The sequence below is a fragment of the Rhyacophila brunnea genome, unplaced genomic scaffold, assembly GCF_057557595.1.
Source record: "Rhyacophila brunnea isolate RB1 unplaced genomic scaffold, BYU_Rbru_1.0 scaffold_14, whole genome shotgun sequence".
NCBI classification, from domain to species: domain Eukaryota; kingdom Metazoa; phylum Arthropoda; class Insecta; order Trichoptera; family Rhyacophilidae; genus Rhyacophila; species Rhyacophila brunnea.
Genome location: NW_028232796.1, coordinates 33,557,859 through 33,577,857, shown reverse-complemented (window position 1 = coordinate 33,577,857; position 19,999 = coordinate 33,557,859). Strand labels below are relative to the sequence as shown.

At 33.9% G+C, this 19,999-nt stretch overlaps 1 protein-coding gene across 1 annotated transcript in view; it reads left to right on the top strand.

Annotated features, from left to right (window-relative positions):
- Positions 1 to 19,999, top strand: part of mspo (M-spondin) — a 540,637-nt gene that overhangs the window by 501,334 nt on the left and 19,304 nt on the right. Inside the window, exons 3-4 of the mRNA XM_085942218.1 lie at positions 4,587 to 4,691; positions 7,748 to 7,927. Coding sequence (XP_085798344.1) covers positions 4,587 to 4,691; positions 7,748 to 7,927 — 285 coding nt within the window. The remainder of the gene's footprint in view (positions 1 to 4,586; positions 4,692 to 7,747; positions 7,928 to 19,999) is intronic.

The window sequence follows — 19,999 nt, the reverse complement described above, 5'->3', positions numbered from 1 at the left end:
CTCATTAGGATCGGACATGGTCTAAAAAAAACTACAGAACCTCAGCCCGTGGCTTTTTTTACTAATGGTCGATCACAGATACACAAACTCGTCTACTGTTTCTAGATTATGAAGTGTACTTACTGCGGGCAGAAGTTTAGCCCAATCCATAACCATTAATTTGGTATTATTCCCATCAATAACTAATTTAATAATCCATATTTTATATGCACACGTGACCACTGGAAGCTTTTTTACGTCCATGTAATGCTATACAATTAATAAATAAATGAATCTATGAATAAAGTCTTCTTTATTTATTACGAAATTATTTACAGCATGCATACCGCTCACGAACAAATGGTAGCTTGAAAGGGTGTTATAGTACACCGGGTACAAAGGGTAGCTACCCCGTTCTACGACAGGCGTCGCGACGCGTCAGTGTGTTGTGAGATGTAACATAAGGAGAGCACATAATCGCGGCATGAAGGGTCGTTAATCATGTGTCTCCTTCGTTTTTCTTCCGACACTTCTTATCTAGCCGTTTTTCTAGGGCATTTTTAAACATAAATACAATGTACTCTCGGAGTTTACTAGTGAAGTATTTTTGAAACGCTTCAGTGAGGGACTTCATATTTTTAACCTTTATCCTACTCTATTTTTCAGCAAGTAATTTAAAAGCAATATTTTTATGGTTATAAATAGAGACCGGATTATATGCATTTGCATATTTATCCCATTCTCATCGGTTATTGTATATTTTACTTAAAATCTAGAGATGATGCATATTTTCGCTATATTTTATATTTCGAGGCCATCAAAGCCGTAGTAAATGATTTCGATAGTGCAGAAGCTATGGCAGTTTGTCAGTCTAAGGAAGCATTTAACGATTCTAGTATCGCTGTGATTAACATTCATTTTCCCGCATATCTGCGAGTATTAAAAAGCTTGAAACTCAAGGTTTGGCGTTGACTGAATCTATTCAGTTAGTGAATAAAATCCGCCAAATGAACTCAGCATTGCCATAGGTATTCCCGCGTAAACTTAGACCAAGTTTGAAAATATCTTTGAACCTTTGTGTCAAATTGATAGTTTTATTAATGTGACGGGTAAACTATTGCCAGAAACAATAAGTGCTAACATAACACATAAATTCAAATACTGCCTAGTTACCTCAGTGGATGTGGAACAGTCCTTTTGAGTGATCATTTTGAGTGATCGAAGACACAATCTTACTACCGAACGTTTGGAACGGTACCTGATTGTTACCAAGATTACCAAGAGTAACAAAATGTTAAATATTTCTTAATTAATAATTATCGTCGATACTTATTATTTGTATGCTGATTTTGAAATAAATAAACTAAAAATTACTATTTTTATTATTTAATGTTGCATATTTCGACACTTTCCATGCATATTTTAAGCATTTTTCATGCATATTTCAAGCTTTTATGTAGCATATAATCCGGTCTCTAGTGATAAACAACTTAATCCGTGTCAGCATATTGATCGGCGATATTAAATTAAATACAAAAGTTGTTATATAAAATATATTTTTAATGATGACAAATAATGTTTATTTTTCTGTGGCGTCATTGCGATTCCCCACAAAGAAATGAAAATATAATTAGGCAATTAAAAACGTGATCCCTTGGCCACGTCATCTGTGCGACAAAAAACGTCTTATTTATTTTGAAAAGCAAAATGTTGATACTTCCGCCTCTCCCCCCAATGCCAAGTAGACTCCTTTAATCGCCAATTATGGCGAGGCATTTGTAGTGTATATTTTTTCTTGTGTCAGCTTTCGATAGGGGAGGGGGTTGTTTTTTTTCAACCCCAAAGAAGATTGATGCGCCGCGAACACGAGACGGCGAAAGATGGAAGCTGTTAGAGAGGAAACGGATACGCATTGCTTTGATTATGTGCCGGAAAACATGGAGCCGGAATATATTTTCTAGATAGCCTTTGCGATTTTCGGACAGACAAATAAACAAGTTTGTTTCGACATCAATATCATGACTATTATTTTAATTTATTCTATTTGATTAACATTACTTTCGATGATATTATTAAACTATAATGATTGTTTATTTATTTATTTACACACCCACACATACATGATATCACAGGTTGTATTTATAACAAGTAAATTTAAAAGAACAATAAACACATCGCATCACTGAATGTGTATAGGGTTATCAAATAAGAGATATATATTTTAGAGATATATTATAATTATAATATGGCATGTTGCACCATTTTGTTGGAACCCCATGTTGTCCAAATCAAAATCATTCAAGCCAGAAAAAATCGCCAATCATGCTTCAATAGCATTTTCCATTGACAGTAACAGTGCATTGCCGTTTTCGTTTTCAAGAAATACGGTCCAATTACACAACCACACCAAACGGTAAATTTTTGTGGATGTAAAGCTGTTTCAAGAATATTATGTGGGTTTTCGTTACTCAAAACTGCGACAATTTGTTCTTACTTACGAGGTCTTAAGCATAAATGAGCTTCATCGCTGAAGATAATATTTTCATGAAATAATGGGTCTGTTTCAAGTTGCTCTAAATCCCAATCAGAAGAATTTCGACGCACCAAATTAAAGGGGGACATGCTCAGCGTAGGTCAAAATGGAGCTTTTGTTCTATTTTTAAAGCATGATCCTGGACATACCTTAAACGTTGTAGATAATCTATTTATATAATTTTGAAGCCTTATTATCCTTTATATTTATTTTAAACATTTGATGACTGCACAAAGTATACAATCGGAGAGCGAAAATCGAGCTGTGAACACTTCAATTTGTTTTGTGATGGCGTCGAGGGAATTATTCTTAAATCGTTTAAAGATGACTAAAAAAACGTTACCCATTTACTTGAAAAAGAAAAAATGTCAATTAATATACTATTGTTATTACTAATAGAACAATAAACATAACATTAAATGGACGCATATTGAATTTTTATAATAAATTATGTTTTGTTCTGCACGCGTCGTTTGCACAATCTTCGCGTCGCGTAGTCACGATCGTTTTAGACCGTGCCCCGGCTGAAGTATAGCCTTAAGAAACTCCCAGTTCTTAAGAACGACGTTTAATGTAGTGTTTAACGCAGAAAATGTTTAAAAACAGAAAAATACCTGATAGAATAATAAATGATTAAATAATAGAGGTGTCATTCTGATATCCAATAAAATCGTCGGATTGTGATTGATGAAACTTCAGATAACGTGGAAATCTGTATTAGGTTTTATAGTAAAAAAAATCATGAATTTTATAGTTTTAATGGAGTCTAGTGTATTGTGTTATTTATTTTTCAAAAACGATTATCATTCAAATAATTGTCAATATCTTTAATTCTAAAATTGTAGAACCAACAATGAAATAAGATTAACCAGTTATTAATTAAAAACAAAATTAATTCGTGTTCAATATTGATCAATTACAATACTATTTTCATTTCTGTTATATTTTAAATAAAACATTTTGACAAAAGATGTTAAAGACAACCTTCTTCTGTCAATTTGAACATAAAATATATGACAGTAAAATGCAAAAAGATTTAATAAGACTTATGATTAAATTATCTGTTTCTCGAATTGCAGATTCATTGTTACATTTTTCTCTCGTTAAAATGAAACAAAAGATAATCTTGTAGTACTACAAACATTAAATAACTTTTTGTGCAATTAACTGTCAATATTCATAAGAATATTTATAATATATAATCGCAAGTAACAGTAAGATAATAAATTGCCTAAATATTAACAATTATATCACACTAAAACCACTATAGAATTGTTATCAAGTGTTTCAATATATAAAGTTTTTAGTCATCCCTATATTGTAAGGGGTTGTGATCAATATTTCTCTCCTCGAGAATGCTTTTAATATATTGGGAGATGTTGATCCTCGTTATTTGATTCTTTTTTTTAAGAAGAAACTTAAAATTCATTACTTATGAGAAATCTTTGAAATTTGAAAATATTTTACCGCAAATATGTTACATTTTGAAATTAAAATGGTCGGAAAAATTCCCAAACTAAAATTAGGCCTTATCTGTTATCTGAATATGAGGTTACCTGTATCACTACTGCGCGTGACAGTCGTGACAGCGCGAGTACGTGTGAACGGCTCAATGAGATCACATGTACCTGGAATGCATGCGGGTCAAAACGCGCCATGTGTACAAGTCCTTAGTTCTTCACTTCGAAGTTAGACAGAAGGAAATTTGCTTATGTAATATTTTAAATATATTCTTTTAGAGATATCAATAAAATAATCCTGAATGCTTGAGAATTTAAAGTCGACAAATTTTATTAAGCCCTAATTATAGCAGACCAATCTGGTTGACTTTAACTAGATGATTGTGGAAAGTTGTAAAGATAATTTTCGTCCGACAAGAACTAGTAGATTATCTATTATCCAATCTCTTTTTGTGTACACATCTACAGAAATTCACTCTTTGTGTCCAAAGTCTAGATTTTTTTTTGCTATCAATCAAGATATCTTTAATCTCTGACTTAAGGATGTTTTACTACCGATGTGCAGTGACTGGACTAATCTGTGTATTAACCAATTTCTTTTCTCATTTCAACAGATTTCTTTGATGTCAAGAATGGTGCCTTCCCCTGATTGGTTCGTTGGAATCGACAGCTTCGATCTCTGTGTCAATGGCAACTGGCTGGACAGCATTACAGTTGAGGTGAGCATACTTCAATATTTATTACAATCCATTTCCTTCTTCACTATACCATTCACTATATCATTCACTATAATATCATCTCTATACCCTAAACCAGTGCTTCTCAAACTTTTTCATACCGCAGCCCCCCGAAATCAAAAAAAAAATCATGGCTGTCTTTTGTTTGTCTTTAGTGACTAACTTACGGTACTTTATTTACCATTAGTTATTATTATAGGTACATTTTTATTAAAAAAAATTAAAACAATTTAATGAGAGGTGTGTGAATGCGTATTTTTCCATAATACATCAACACCCAGTGCAATGTTTGAAATGCTGATTCGCTCGTTTGCTCCAAAGTAACCGTTGAAAGACACGACCTGTGTTTATTTTTTTATTACAAGTAATGATGAAAATGCTGTTTCGCAAAGGTACGTTGTCGCAAAAGGAATTATGATTAACAATGCTGTTTTGGAATTGACGGATATTTTTGCTGTCGCCTTATCCAAAATTCTGCAAGACTTCTTACATTAAATTCGACTTCAAGGGAATTATCTGATCTTCTTGAGCTGCCCACGTTATCTAATCATATTTTAAGGATTTAGCAAATGGTGTTCTTATCCAATTGTACTTTGGTCTTCATGTGATCACGTTTTTATGATTTTTTTTTTGAAATACTGAAATATTTCGCGGCTCCCTGGCAGGAGGTCCAGGGTCCCCCCAGTTTGAGAAGTACTGCCCTAAACAACCAAATAACATAATCTAAAAAAATTACACTCTTATTAATTGTCATAATTTGAACATACATAATTTTAAAAACACTTCTGAGAAAATCTCTATATATATAAAAAATCTCGTGTCACGATGTTTGTGGTCAAACTCCTCCGAAATGGCTTGACCGATTTTTATGATTTTTTTATGTATATTTGTTAGGTATGAGAATAGGTCAACAAGTATATTTCATACCGCTAGGTGATTAGGGTATCTCTATCCAGAAAAATTTTCTTTTATTTTTTTGACAATTTTTTTTTTTGTATTTTTTTTATTATTTGGCATAAAAAATACCTATAACCCCAAATTTTCACCCTCCTACTCCCACCTTCCCATTTTTTAATCGCGATTTTATTATTTTTGTATGAACAAATTTAACCGTCGTCAAACAGAACGAAATTATTTATGTTGTTGAATGACAGATGGCGCTACGTCCGAGAAGAATTCAAGAGAAGCGTCGCGTCATTTTGACATTTCATTCGGCACGCAGTGCGTGCAAAATTTTGTACGATTTATTTTATTTATCTATTTTTATGTGCGTGTATTACAGTGCACAATGCCAGCAAGACGCAAGGGAGGCCATTTGGGCCGTAGAACGAATAAAGCAACAAACATGCAAAATAGTAAAGCAGAAAGAACAGACGAACAAATCCAACAAGATAACAAAAACGTGCCTGTAAGCATGTTGCAATTACGTGCATCTCAATCACAAGAGGCAAGAGCTGAACGAAATCAACAACGACAATTGGAACGGAGCCAAGCGCGCCGGTTCGTAGTTAACACACGCAGAGCAAATGACCGACAACGCCAACAAGTACATCGAACATTTACATCCGCTTCGTTCCTTCGTCTCGCATTCGAGTATAATATTCCGCTCATCTGAAAGTGCTGATTGGTGCTATGGACAAAGAATGTCCCCATTGTCATGCGCTCAAATTCAAACATGAGTCAGCCGGGATGTGTTGCGCATCAGGAAAAGTGCAACTACTAGAAATTGAGATACCACCAGAACCATTGAACGGCTTGCTCATCGGCACGGTTCCAGATTCAAACCTGTTCCTGAAGTCCATTCGCACATTCAATTCATGCTTCCAAATGACTTCGTCCGGAGCAACAGAAATAGTTCACAATACTGCGGCAAATGGTCAACAATTCCATTCTACGTTCAAAATCAAAGGCCAAGTATACCACAAAGTAGGCTCATTGCTGCCAATGCCAAACGAACCACATACATTTTTACAAATCTACTTCATGGGTGCGGCGGTGAGGACATCAATCATGTGGATGCACGTTGCGGCTAGAATAGCCTCAATTCGCCTAATGCCAGGCGCATCGTCGGCGAACTGGACGCCCTGTTGAATGATCACAATGAATTATTGAAATTCTTCAAAGCACACATGCACGAATTGCAAAGAGACAATCACGCTATTGTCATCAATCCTGATAAAACACCAGCTGGAGAGCACCAACGTCAATTCAATGCGACTGTTGTTGACGATATTGCTGGAATCATAGTTGGCGACTGCACATCGACGCGAGAAATCGTGATTCGAAGAAGAAACAATAATCTGGAGTTCATCGCTGACACACACCGTTCATAGGACGCTCTCCAATATCCGCTAATTTTCTGGAAGGGACAAGACAGATATTGCATAAACATTAAACAACGAGATACTGTCACAGATAATTCATTCATTATGAACATCGTTACTCATTTTGAATTGAGAAAATGAATGGTTGATGTTTTTTTTTGTTTTTATCGGCGGTCATCGTCTACAGTGCTCCATTCCTCTTTCTGTCATAGATCCCATCCCCACACACTTACGATACATTCGTTACTTTTTATTTAACAACCAAAATATTCACTAGAAATAATTTATATGGCAGAACAACGTTTGCCGGGTCAGCTAGTATATTATATAATAATGTAATTGTTACAATAAGTGCTAATACTTTGATACAAACCTACCCTAGATAGCTGCCGTAGCGGCCGAAAGCAGTCTTGTGTATAGAATAGATGCAGTGTAGCCTTTTATTTCTTAATAGGTACCACTGTATGACTGCATATTTCATACGTACCTACGAAATAATGACCATCAAAAGAGGCCACGAAACGTAGCGTTGATAATATTATACAGCTACCATTTCAGTTTGCTAACGAAAAGATGTTTTCATAAGGCTTCCAATTATTCACCATAAAAACTTTGAGAAATCACCATCAAGTTTTGTAATACAAAATGTTCTAAAACTGTCTTAAGTTACAGTTAAATCTCTTAATAATATTTAATATTGTATGTTTATTCCAGGTTGACCCGATTGACGCTGGCACAGATAACGGTTTCACTTTCACTGCTCCCAACTGGCCCACGGAGCCTCAAGGAGTCGCCTATCGGATGACATCACGGTACCCTTCTCATCCAGCCGGAAGCTTCTACTACCCTCACGTGAAGAGACTACCTCCAATAGCCACTTTCCAATTCCTCAAGGTAAGAAAACCATGTCTTAGATTAATATTTTTTTTCTTTAAAAGACTGTCGTGGCGCTTTTTAGCAGTGGATTGTAATTTGAAGGTAATGATGGATTGGTAGATTGCGGATTTATGGGAGGGGAGTGACACAGGATGCCAGACACTGACTTTTACGTTGAAAGGGCTGGCGCACGCTGGGGCCGGTTCAGTGTTCATGCAGTCACGCACTGGTAAACGGACGGTACACTTTTGATGGTGATGATAAGTTCAGGATGGATGATATAGACGCGACGTTCACTGAAATCGTAACAGATTTAGTGCAACGAAGGTCGAACATATGCGTTTTGAGTCACTCGGTCGTTAACAACGGCTAAGCTATAACAAACCCGCAACGCGACCGCTTTCTTGATGTCACTCGAGCTAACTTTTGAAGGAGTCTGTTTAATTGAATTAATCAATAAACTGTAGTTTAGCGGTAACAGGCCTACACGCACCAGTTGTCTTGAGCTAACTCCAACTTAACTTTCATCACGGTCGATCATGACCCGTGACTGGTGTTCTTGTGACAATAATTGGGGATTTGAGGTTGGTGGAAAGAAAGGATGAATATGAAAGCCCAACCAGACTCGTCATTCGAATAATTATTGTTGTTTGTCTCTGTTTCAAAATATGTCGCTGTCTTTTTTCTAAAATTCAAATAAATTTTACGTATTTTTATAACTCCTGCAAATAACCTATTGTAAATAGTGCTGAGTAAAAAAATATAGGTCTTAAATGCTTTTCTACCATTTGCCAAACGGCTTAATGATTAGGGTCAATTATCTTTCGTTCACATATTTTCATACAAATTAATGTATATTCAAATACTGACTTCTGATTATCGGCATATCAAAACTAATGTAATCATTACAAAATTACGATAGCATATTATAACCTAATACTATACCAGTAGCGAAGGGTAGATATAGGCTGTTAAGATCCACCATAATAAAAAAAATCAATTAAACCCTACCTAAATCAATCATAATAGTTTCGGTATACTTTGGGCGATACGACTAAATGATGCATACTTATTTGTTTTCGTTGGATTAATAATACATTTTACATAAATCGTTGGTTCATTTTTTTAATTTACTAAGCACTGCTTATACCAAAGTAGTCTTATTTAAATGATAACAAAAACGTATGACTGGCAAACTTTAGTGTGGTTATGGTGGATCTACGGTGGAAGAAGCTACCTCTACCCTTCACCACTGTACTATACCCAATACAAATAATATCATATAAGTCATTAACCATGAATACAATGCGTTTATTTATTTTCTCTATAATTTATAACGGAAGCCTGAAATAAACCCCTTCAATATTTTCGTAGTAATATATTAATGTTATTTCGGAAGTTATTACAAAACATTTCAATCTGGTAATTGTATAAACATGATTTTCCGACGCCCTCCGGTGCGAATGCCTCCCAGAGGGCGTCTCGGCGCCGAAGCTTTTCCCAGCGACGTCGCGGGACACCTGTAAAGCTCGCCGCACTTTTTTGTTCTGCATAATTGAATTTATAAGCAATTCCCATTCGGAATTACTTTGCCGTCGGGGGCGGAATATGTTTTTCTTTCGCCGATTCCGTATGCCTTTGAATTCGACCCTTTGCTGAATGAATATTTTAATATTAAACAAGTACGTACAGCTTCAATATTTAGAGAATGATACTAAATGATAAACTCTCGTAGAATCATGCCTAGATACGAATATATTCATATGTTCCCAAATATATCTCGACTAGCGAGGTCTTCTCAATACCGTATCTTTGTCAAATTTATTATAAATCATTGCCATGAAATATAATAGATGGTGTATGAGAAAGAAAATTTGAAATATTTGAAACATAGTTTGATTTACCAAATACAACAAACGGCTTATGTGTGTATAAAAAGTTGAATTGGAGAGCTTTTTCCTTCCGTAATAATATGTTTAAAAGTGACAATTAATTGTGCCTCAAATTCAAAGTATTCAACCAATGTATACTTTCCTTATTACACATACCAACAAAATACCGTCAGTAAAAGAGAAATTCAAAAACATATAGAAGCACACACAGGGGCGCTGGCCTAATACTTATTGGTAAAGTGTTTATTTATTTCATAGGTGTTTACTGAAAACTGTTATATATTTGCTTTAAGCACCGGCTATATGCTCATGCTTTACTGCAAACTCACCTGCACATACCGGTTTGAATCGGGAAGCCTGTGTGTATGGACGTGAAAACTGTAGCTCGCGCAAACCGAAAAGCGTTACAAGTGCGCAGGCAAGTCGCTGCCATCTAGCCGGCGCTAATCGTAATTTTCATCTTCTTACGCATCTTCAAGTTATTAAAATGACAACTACAATCCTTTTACGAGACACGCGACTTTCTTAACATATTCAATATATTATTTTATCAATTGATTGGCCGTGTTATTTATGTATATAAGAATCGGACTATTTCAATTTGTTTTTTTCTGATTCCGTGGCTTCTATCAATTCGGAAACGCTTAGCCCCTTTAGCCGTATGGTAAATCTGGCCGCAAATATATTATGTAATAGAGTTATCTAACAATCTTATATGGCAATTGGCGGAGTACATAACCTGAAGAAAAGATAAAATATTGACAAATCACATTCAGAGGTTCCCAAGAGCTACAAAAGGTTAGACAAAGGCAGTATGAGTACATTTAAGTATTTAGAAACGCAATGCATACATATCCATCCAGCAGTGGATTTATCTAAGCTGATTATTGAAGTTAATGGCCCCACAAAACCACACACACCCCGCACAACATCCGGTTTTAATCGGGCGTATCACGGTACCCTACGTTTGGGTGAAGCATAATTTTTTTATAACTGGGAATGTCTCAGGAGCAGTTACCCAACAATAAAGTCGCCATGCACTCAAATATGTTTTGACTGAATTTACATGACTCTAAGTAAAGTTACCAATAGGAGAGATGAGCACGTAGAGGCAATATTAAATATTGTAGTAAGTAACAAACTAAATCTAATACAAAACTGCCGAACATTCTAAGTGAAGAGATTTTCACGTTGGCAGTATGAAGCCCCAAATTTTCTAAATGCACCAAAATTGGCCTTTATGGCGACTAGATTGGACGGTCCGATGGGCCCAACAGCTGATTGAACCGACTTGAGCAGATATTCCCTTTTAGTAAACATTTTAGGTCGTTCCCAGAGGATGTGGTTTGCATCCTGTATTTCTCAGCCATATGAACATATTGACCGGGTTGATTAATATAATGATTCATAATGCATTTTTTTTTATTTTAATTAGGTAATTTATATTTTTTTTGTGAAGATCAATATTTAAACTTGTTTCACCGTTTGAGGGGTCAAAATTACTTTCGCGAAAACATGTCCCTTCACTGTATTTTTCGACACGTGAGTTCTCATCTTTCTATTATTACCCAGTCACGTCTAATAAGACGCACAGGGAGTGTTATATTTTTTTTATTCCCTACAATAAAACACAATTGGTTCCGTGTCTGCTAATTGGCCCGCCTAACCTTTCTAACGCAGGAAATAAACAACCATAACATATTATTAATATTTTACACGACATTTACTGAGATTTCATAATAAATTAATCTAATAATAGAAGTTAAGTGCTAATAACAACACAATAAAATTGTCTCATATCAACATTTGTAATCTTGTTAACAATATAACATATTCATTCATGTGTAGCGTCAAACGTTTACGAGAAAAAATATTTGTACAAACTCACATAAATATTATTCTTCCTATTATATAGTATCCGTATGGGAGATTTTGTCTAAACTTTTCCAGTCTACACTTTAAGGCTTAGGCTGAAATGCATACAACATGACTAATCACTAAATAGTAATTAATACGCGCGCTATTTGCGTACAAGGATATGCGCACGCTACAACCTCAAAATCTAATGTCATTTTTATAAAAAAATGAAACAAATAGTTTTTAATGACGTTTAATTGTTTCCGACAAAATAAAATAATTTTGGGCATCAATTATATACGCAAGCACGAAACAGTAGCAGTATTAAATACGTTGAATTATGTTTATCTAAAATACAGAGTACCTATATCTTGATAATATACTATGTACTATGATGTTAACCACATATTCTTGGTAGAAATACATTGTACTAGTTAAAATAAAACACAATACGGTAGTACTAGTAGCATTGATTTTAATATTTCGTGGTTTATATTCCTAAGTACTTAATTAATTTAAAAATATTTTAAAATTTTTATAGTAAATTAAGTTTTAATGCCATCATACATTCCCAGATATTAGTAAAATATGAAATTAAAAATTATACTAAGTGGAATAAAAATTATTAAGCTCATCATATCATATTATAATTTCAAACTATATCTAACACAGGCGGAAGTATGTATTATAATATAAAATAATAAACTAATTAATACCTCTACATAGTTTGTCATTTTTACATTATAAGAAACAAAATTTATTTATTTCCCGATTCGAATGACACAATACTTCAGACTCCGAGCAAGAGGAGGATTAATATTGTATAATTATTTAAGCTCTTCGTTTCGTCGTTTTGTTTTCTCTGGAATACTACAAAATCCATTTCACTACATCTTTTGCCACCCTTGAGGTGGATAGTAACGGTTTTCTAATGTTTTTTTCCCCTTACCTTTCATTATTACTTCAATGATTTACCTTTATACGGTTTTATATTATATAACATTTCTTTAAACTGTCAATGGCATATTTACTGTGTATATATTATACAATAAACGTTCGGTACGTGTAATAATTCAATGAAAATATTATCTTTTCAAATTTGGGGGCGGTCCGGTACTCAAAACATGAATTCATCAATCATCATTCGTCATTTTATAATTTTGTTACAATAAAAATTTATATATTTTGATCGTGATTTGATTGATCTAAAATCTTCGTGCTCGGTTTCCAACGCAAAAAAATTGATGTCGTCGATTTATTTTCCGAGATAATTAATCGTAAATTGAATAAAGATATCATTCTTACCATAAATATATCATATTTAAACGGTGCAATGCGCACAGAGAAGTGTGTAGGTATTTGTTCAATATTTACTATATATATAATTATATTATACCTACTGATCATGATTGAAGAAACATAGATTTCTCTTGACTTTTTTACTTTCTGATTTTTGGCTCCCTTATATGATTAGTTTTTTTACATGTTTATATTTTATATGATTTTGCCTGGTGGCAATAATAACACAACTAATAAAATAGCATGAGAAGTATAATATCTAGTCATTACTGAAGTGTACCCGGAAACTCTTTGGACTGGATAGGCACACGCCTGCCTCAAGGGGTGCAGGAAGCGAAAATGTTTGACAACCCCGACACACCTATACATAAGCTATTTATAAAGTGTATGAAAAAAACAACTAACCTTTTTCGGCTGTCGGGCGAGTATATTTTTATTGCTGCTAAACATTTATGAAAATAGTTTCACTTTTACGCCGCGGCGTGGCATCGGCGAAATTTTTGCGCGTAAACCTCCGTCTTTACGATAATGGCGCGCTCCTGTCTAATAAGGCGCGAAAAGGGGACCCGCCGCCATCTTTTTTTTATTTCGGCAACAATAACACGGAAACGGACGGGGGCCGCTAATTGGTCGAGAGCGTGGCGTTATTGCCTGTAATTTGGGCGGGAGAATCGTCTGCAACATTTTTAGTTCCGTGTTCTTTTTTCAAGTATCTTACGGATTTATTCGTAAAACAATTTTATTGTTTTTATGATTCAACTTTGAATTTCGAACGCATGCATCAGCTGTTGCATAGTATTATAGTCATGTAATTGATTGATTGCTACAATTAATTCAAATCATCAACATCAGTCGGGATCGATCCACTGCTGGATAAAGGCCTTCTCTAGTTTCTGCTACTCATCTCGGTCTCTGTACATCCACTGTACAACTCTATGAGTTCGTTGATCCAGTAGGTTTTTCTTGTGATCGTTTAGTAACCATTGGGTACCACTGTATGACTGCATTTGTCCAGCGGCTGTCTACTTGCCGAGCGATAATATCCAAATCATTACCTAAATTATTATTACTTATTTAAAGATTTCTATCACATGGCGTACAATTGATACCTGTACTATAATGATTATTATGACTATATGACTACATAATGACTGCATGATTATTATATAATATGTATATAATATCTCTTTCTTAAGTATGAACAGACCAATTACATTATATCCCAAATGATCATAATATGAACCTAACCGTGTGGAGAATGTATTCACAGATTTATGTTTTTACGAAAAATGCAGGATAGTGACTTGGTCAACCTATTAGGTCCATACGCTGGGTCCAAACAGACATTGAAAAACAACATGTGAATTTTTCAGAATTCGAACCTGGGACCCACAAAAATAATACACATTGGTTAATAATAAAAATGAACCTTTACATTTTTCATGGCTTATTTAAAGATATTGCAGAAATGTTTTATTCTATAGAAACAGAGCCTCAAAATATAAAAATAAAGCTTTGCTAAAATAAACCTTACTTTATGTTAATGTTTTTTTTTAACCATGTTCAATCCTAATAAAATCATATGGTTCTCCACAAAGTGGAGGTTTGTATATACAGAATTTTGAAATGGATGTTAGCCACTTGCTCAACCTATTAGGTCCATACTCATAAAGTCGATATTTTATGATGTTTTTGTGGAACATCTGCTATATCCTCTATACATATTATTATATCCCTAGATATTCTCTTCTTAATTGACCGCTGTCCGTGGGAACATAATATAAGTACAATAAATCTATATCCAATATTAAAACTATATATTAAGCATCTAGTGATTGTAAAGAGGACTCTTGTTTCTGACGCCATACCGATAAGTTATGTTAAATACCTGATTTTACAATTAATTGAATCTAATAAAGTATTTTAACCAGAGTCGTTGAAAAACATCATGTTAATTTGCCAGACCCAGGATTCGAACCGGGGACCCACGACATTATAAGGCGACGCTTAAGCCGCTCGGCCTTCGTGGGATATATCATTAAATTAGCTGCATGTTATTTCGAAGTACAGATTTTGTAGCACCTACAATAATTAATCGTGCTGTTCTACTCTGAGACTTATTTGTCAGGAATTTACTGAGCTTAAAAACCCTTCCATTAACTTTATAAGCATAAAACTAATATTCCGCATGACTTGCCATCAATATTAAATTTAAACTAGTCAAAGGGACAATCACAAAAATCGCAAATAACAAAAGATCACACCTACAATGCAAGAAGAGTCATTTACATTATTATTATCCCAATCGCACAAGAGACATAATCAAATACCCCATATAATCTGTATCTAACAATAAAAAATCAAGATCACTGCTAACTTTTTAATTATCACATTTAAATAACATGTTAATTATATCTAATTGCCAACGACTCCAAATGCGCCAGTCGCGGTGTTAGCACTAAATGAGTTGGTTTTTATGTTTGTGTTGATTATAAAATCAATAGCGTTTTTGCGATCATGTTGGCCCATTAATTCGACATAATAAATTGCAACGTTAAATTAAAATTTCCCGAAAAATTTTCAAATCTTGACATCGTTTCAAACAGTCAAATTAAAACGTCACTTTTTAATTATCCTTCGTCCCAGAGTAATTAATTAATGACGTCTCTTAAAATTACAAATTACCGGAAGTTGTAATTTAAAAAAGGGACATTTAAATTTCGCTGACAGAGATGACTTTAATGGGTGGTTTCAAAAAAGGTTCCATGGCACTAATTAACATTATTGATTTGTGTATCTAAAAGTTATATACCTACCTGGCTTCTTGTTAAATTTTAACGACATTTTGAATTAAATACTGTTTAATTTCACTGTAAACACGGGTGTTTATACTAATTACGAGAACTATATTATTCGGGAGTAATTTTATATTAAAGAAACGCTTATTTAATATTATAAGTCAAGTATGCCATGAATTATTGGAAGTAAGTATGCTGAAAGCTAAGTTTAAAGAATGATCGAACGATTTTTGGTTCATATATTCATTTTGCTAACTTCTTGTTAATTATAAAAGAATTGCTTGTTTATAATATAGATTTTTCTACGCCATATATATGTCAGCAATCTTTGTCTTTGATAGTAGTGACTAGGGATTCCAATCCCGGGATCCCGAGCTATTTTCGATACCTATAAATCCCGGGATTGATAAACATAATCCCGAAACTTTCGGGATTGATTTTTTTTTAATCAATTTTTATGGAAAATAAAATTAAAAGGAAAGTATAACAGAAAAAATACTTTTAATAACAAATAACTAAATTAGAAATAAACTGAGTTTGAATGAAGTTTGATTTATACCCATATGTAAGTTGCCGATTCATTATATTTTTTCACATAAATTAATACAAATGGGAAGGATTGGAAAAAAACAATGCTTCGCACTTTTAGCATCATGACGTTTTATGGCAGTTTCATATTTGGCTTATTAGATTTATGAAGCGCAAAGGCCCTATACACCACGATTTGCTTTACTATTTTAAATCTCGCCAACCCATTCATTAAGCCTTTACTATCAGAAACAGCAAACTCATATTTAATTCACATTATTATTTATATTACAATATTATTTACTCCATTAAACTTATGTATGTTCAAGATTGAACGTACACAATGTTAACAATAAAAATGTCTTAAATAGTATAAATTATATTAGATTTATTTTTGACCGATTTTATCAATGTTATTTGCAAATATAAAAAAATTATATTAACTATGGAAAAAATGCCAATCCCGGGACCAGTCCCGGGATTGTGAAATTGTGACCCCGAAATCCCGGGATCAGAATTTTGGGTCGGGATTGGATTCTCTCGTAGTGACCAAGACTAGAAACAGAACACCTTTAAAATTTGTTGAGAAGGAATCACGAGTAGTTCTTTCAAGCATTTACAAATAGACAACAAACGTGTGTTCTCTTATAAAAGTAGGCTTAATTATATTAGTTTTGAAACAAAGTTAATTTTATGAATTCTACTTTTAGTATTGTTGTTGGAATATTGTAATATAGCAAACACTTTCTTTCGTATTATATAAAAATGGTTATAAATATATTGTCTGATATTTCCTAGCTGACTTTACATCACGTTCAACAAGCCATCATAGAGACGACGAGGGTATATTCACAAGTATATATAGGGTATAATAATTTGTAACGAAAATTATATTATAAGTAGGTAATAGCCAACCAACCAAGTTATAAGAAAATCAATAGGAAGTGTATAATAGGTACTTACATATTGTTTTGTACCTAATCATAACTCTCTGTGACCAACATTTTTTTTTTAAATATACAATATGCATCTACCTACTTGTCACTCACTTGTGACTAAGTGTCGCGATCACTCTGGAGACCAGTGGGTTTATACACAAGACGGCTATCGATGGTTAAAGTGATAAATATTATCACTTTGCTATATTTATGTATTAAGGCGGTTAATTGTTACAATAAGTTAACCGTCAAAACTGTCTATGTCGCTCTAAAAGTTAACACAGCTAAGAGGCCATCCATGGACTGAAACCGTATACGGTTTAGATCCGTGTGCCATACTAAACTTATGATTTTTGATCATGAAAATATATTTTCACTACTGTGTAAGTGTAAGTGTATGGTATGAACGGATGCGATCAGATGCTTATAATATACTTTGTGGAAATATATTTCCATGACCAGAAAAGAAAAGCTTGGTATGAGCACACGGTTCGAAACCGCATACGGTTTCAATCCATGGATGGCCTATAAGAGAGGGGCTGTTAAAACATAGCATTTTTGACAGTTTAGAGACGGTTAACCTAATACAACAATTAACCGCCTCAATATATACATATGATAAACTATCCTCGATAGCCGTCATGTGTATAGAATAGCTTCGCAAGACTCTTTGAGGATTGCACAACAAGTTTGGGTATTTTTGAAAATTTCGACGCTTCAAAAATGTATCTACAGACCTACAAACTTATCAGTAGAATGGCCAAAAGTGGAACTACGAACTACCATAGTACGCAGTTTTAAAATTTCATTCGAATATAAGATTTTGTTCAGTTACGAGTCTTGATTGGGTAGTTTTTGATAGTGGCTCAGGGGATAGAAATCCCAATCTTCAGATAAGTTTGTAGGTCTGTAACACCGATGCAATGCTTAATAGTTTTTTACGAGTAACGGTTGTTAGCAGCAAAACATTTGTATATTTTTCTATATCATAAAATACGCTTTTAAAAAACATGTAATTTTTACCATAAATCTTAGCCGAATCGAACCCGTGCCAATGGCTTCGGATACAGGCGGTCTGCCAAGCACCTTAGAGTAATGAATATATACCTATGCCATCTGAATTCAACTGATGCTCTGATTACTTTTGATTCATAAGAAATGAGCACGAGCAATGGTTACTCGTTGTTAAATATCTTTATATTTTTTGACGTTTTTGGTTTCTTTTTAAAACTTTTATTTTCATATTCGCAGCGGTAAAATATGTTTAAATGATATACGAATACAATATAAAGTGATTGACAACCTTGTTACATAGGGAGTTGAAATACCAAACATCTGATAATAAATGCATATCCATCATTATTTTGAAATCCATTTCCGCATCCCCGGACACCCACGCAATGATGTTTTGTTTTTCTTCGTGGCGGGCCGAATTCATATAGTTTCCCACCCCTGGGGCGAGAAGGAATGGGTAGTTATTTCCCGACAGTAGGGTTCATTAGATTGTCATTCGCTCATTCGGACGTGAGCTAATTTTATAAGCAGTGGTTGTAAACTAGATATAATAATTAAATATCATTACACATTATTTATATAACAATATACCGGTTAGTTTAAGCATCAAACAAAAACATACGAGAAAAACGACGTCGTTGTAATACCAATATAGGAGATTGAGTAGCGGGAACCACGATCACTTCCGGGGCTGCCACCATAACTTTTGGTTGTTATAGCATGGTTTGACCAGGCTGCTATAATTAATCCAAAATTAGTATATAATTAATGATTTGATCTTATTTAAATACTTTATTGGATTAGTTTATTAGACAAGTTGGATACTTAATACTTGCGATATATTCACACGGATAAGGATTATAGGAAACAAAAGTATCATAACTATCGACCCATACACGAATTACACACGACCTATGACATACATCACAATTTATATTATTACTTCCCACAACATTTTGGGAACATACATAGGTACTCTTTAAAATCACACAATAATTCTATCCTATAATCGGTACTTAATCTACATGTATATATCCCTTATTTATTAATAGAAAGACATCCCTTTCAATATAATAAATATTACTCTGGAATTTTTGTCAGTTATTGCTTTATATAATTATATTGATTCACATCTTATATCTAATAATATTTTATAACATCGTATATACATTGTCTTATGTAGATGAATAACAAAATAAACTGCGCATCTCATATTATGCGGATCCATCAAGAACCAAGTTAGGCACGTAGGTAAGGAGTGAGAACCACGACCACTTCCCGGCCTGGCACTATAACTTGTCGTATATACTATCGTCTCAGGTAAAGGGAATGGACGCCAGGACAATTGGACGCCGCACTGTCGTAGACACGTATACAGAATGTAGACGAGAAATTTTAATCAGTTTCTATCTACTATGTAGTAGTTTAAATTCATTTTACTCTTAACATAATGTTTTTTTATTGCGTATTGAGAATTATCATGCCTAAGACTTTATATAAAAATTCTTTAAATATAAATAATAATATTAAATATTTAAAAGTACCTATAAGTAGGTTCCTAACGTCTACTTATTTTCGAACTGCGTTGCGTCCAGTTTTTCCGGCGCCAAATTGTCCTAGACCCTCAGGTAAATGTATCACAAAAGTTACTACGTCTCTACGGTCAGCGCCGGTCTATGTGTAATTAATAATACTTTTACATAAATGTATGTACGCAAGACATTTTCTTTGTCAAAAAATGACGTAGGTATAAAGCTTGAGATG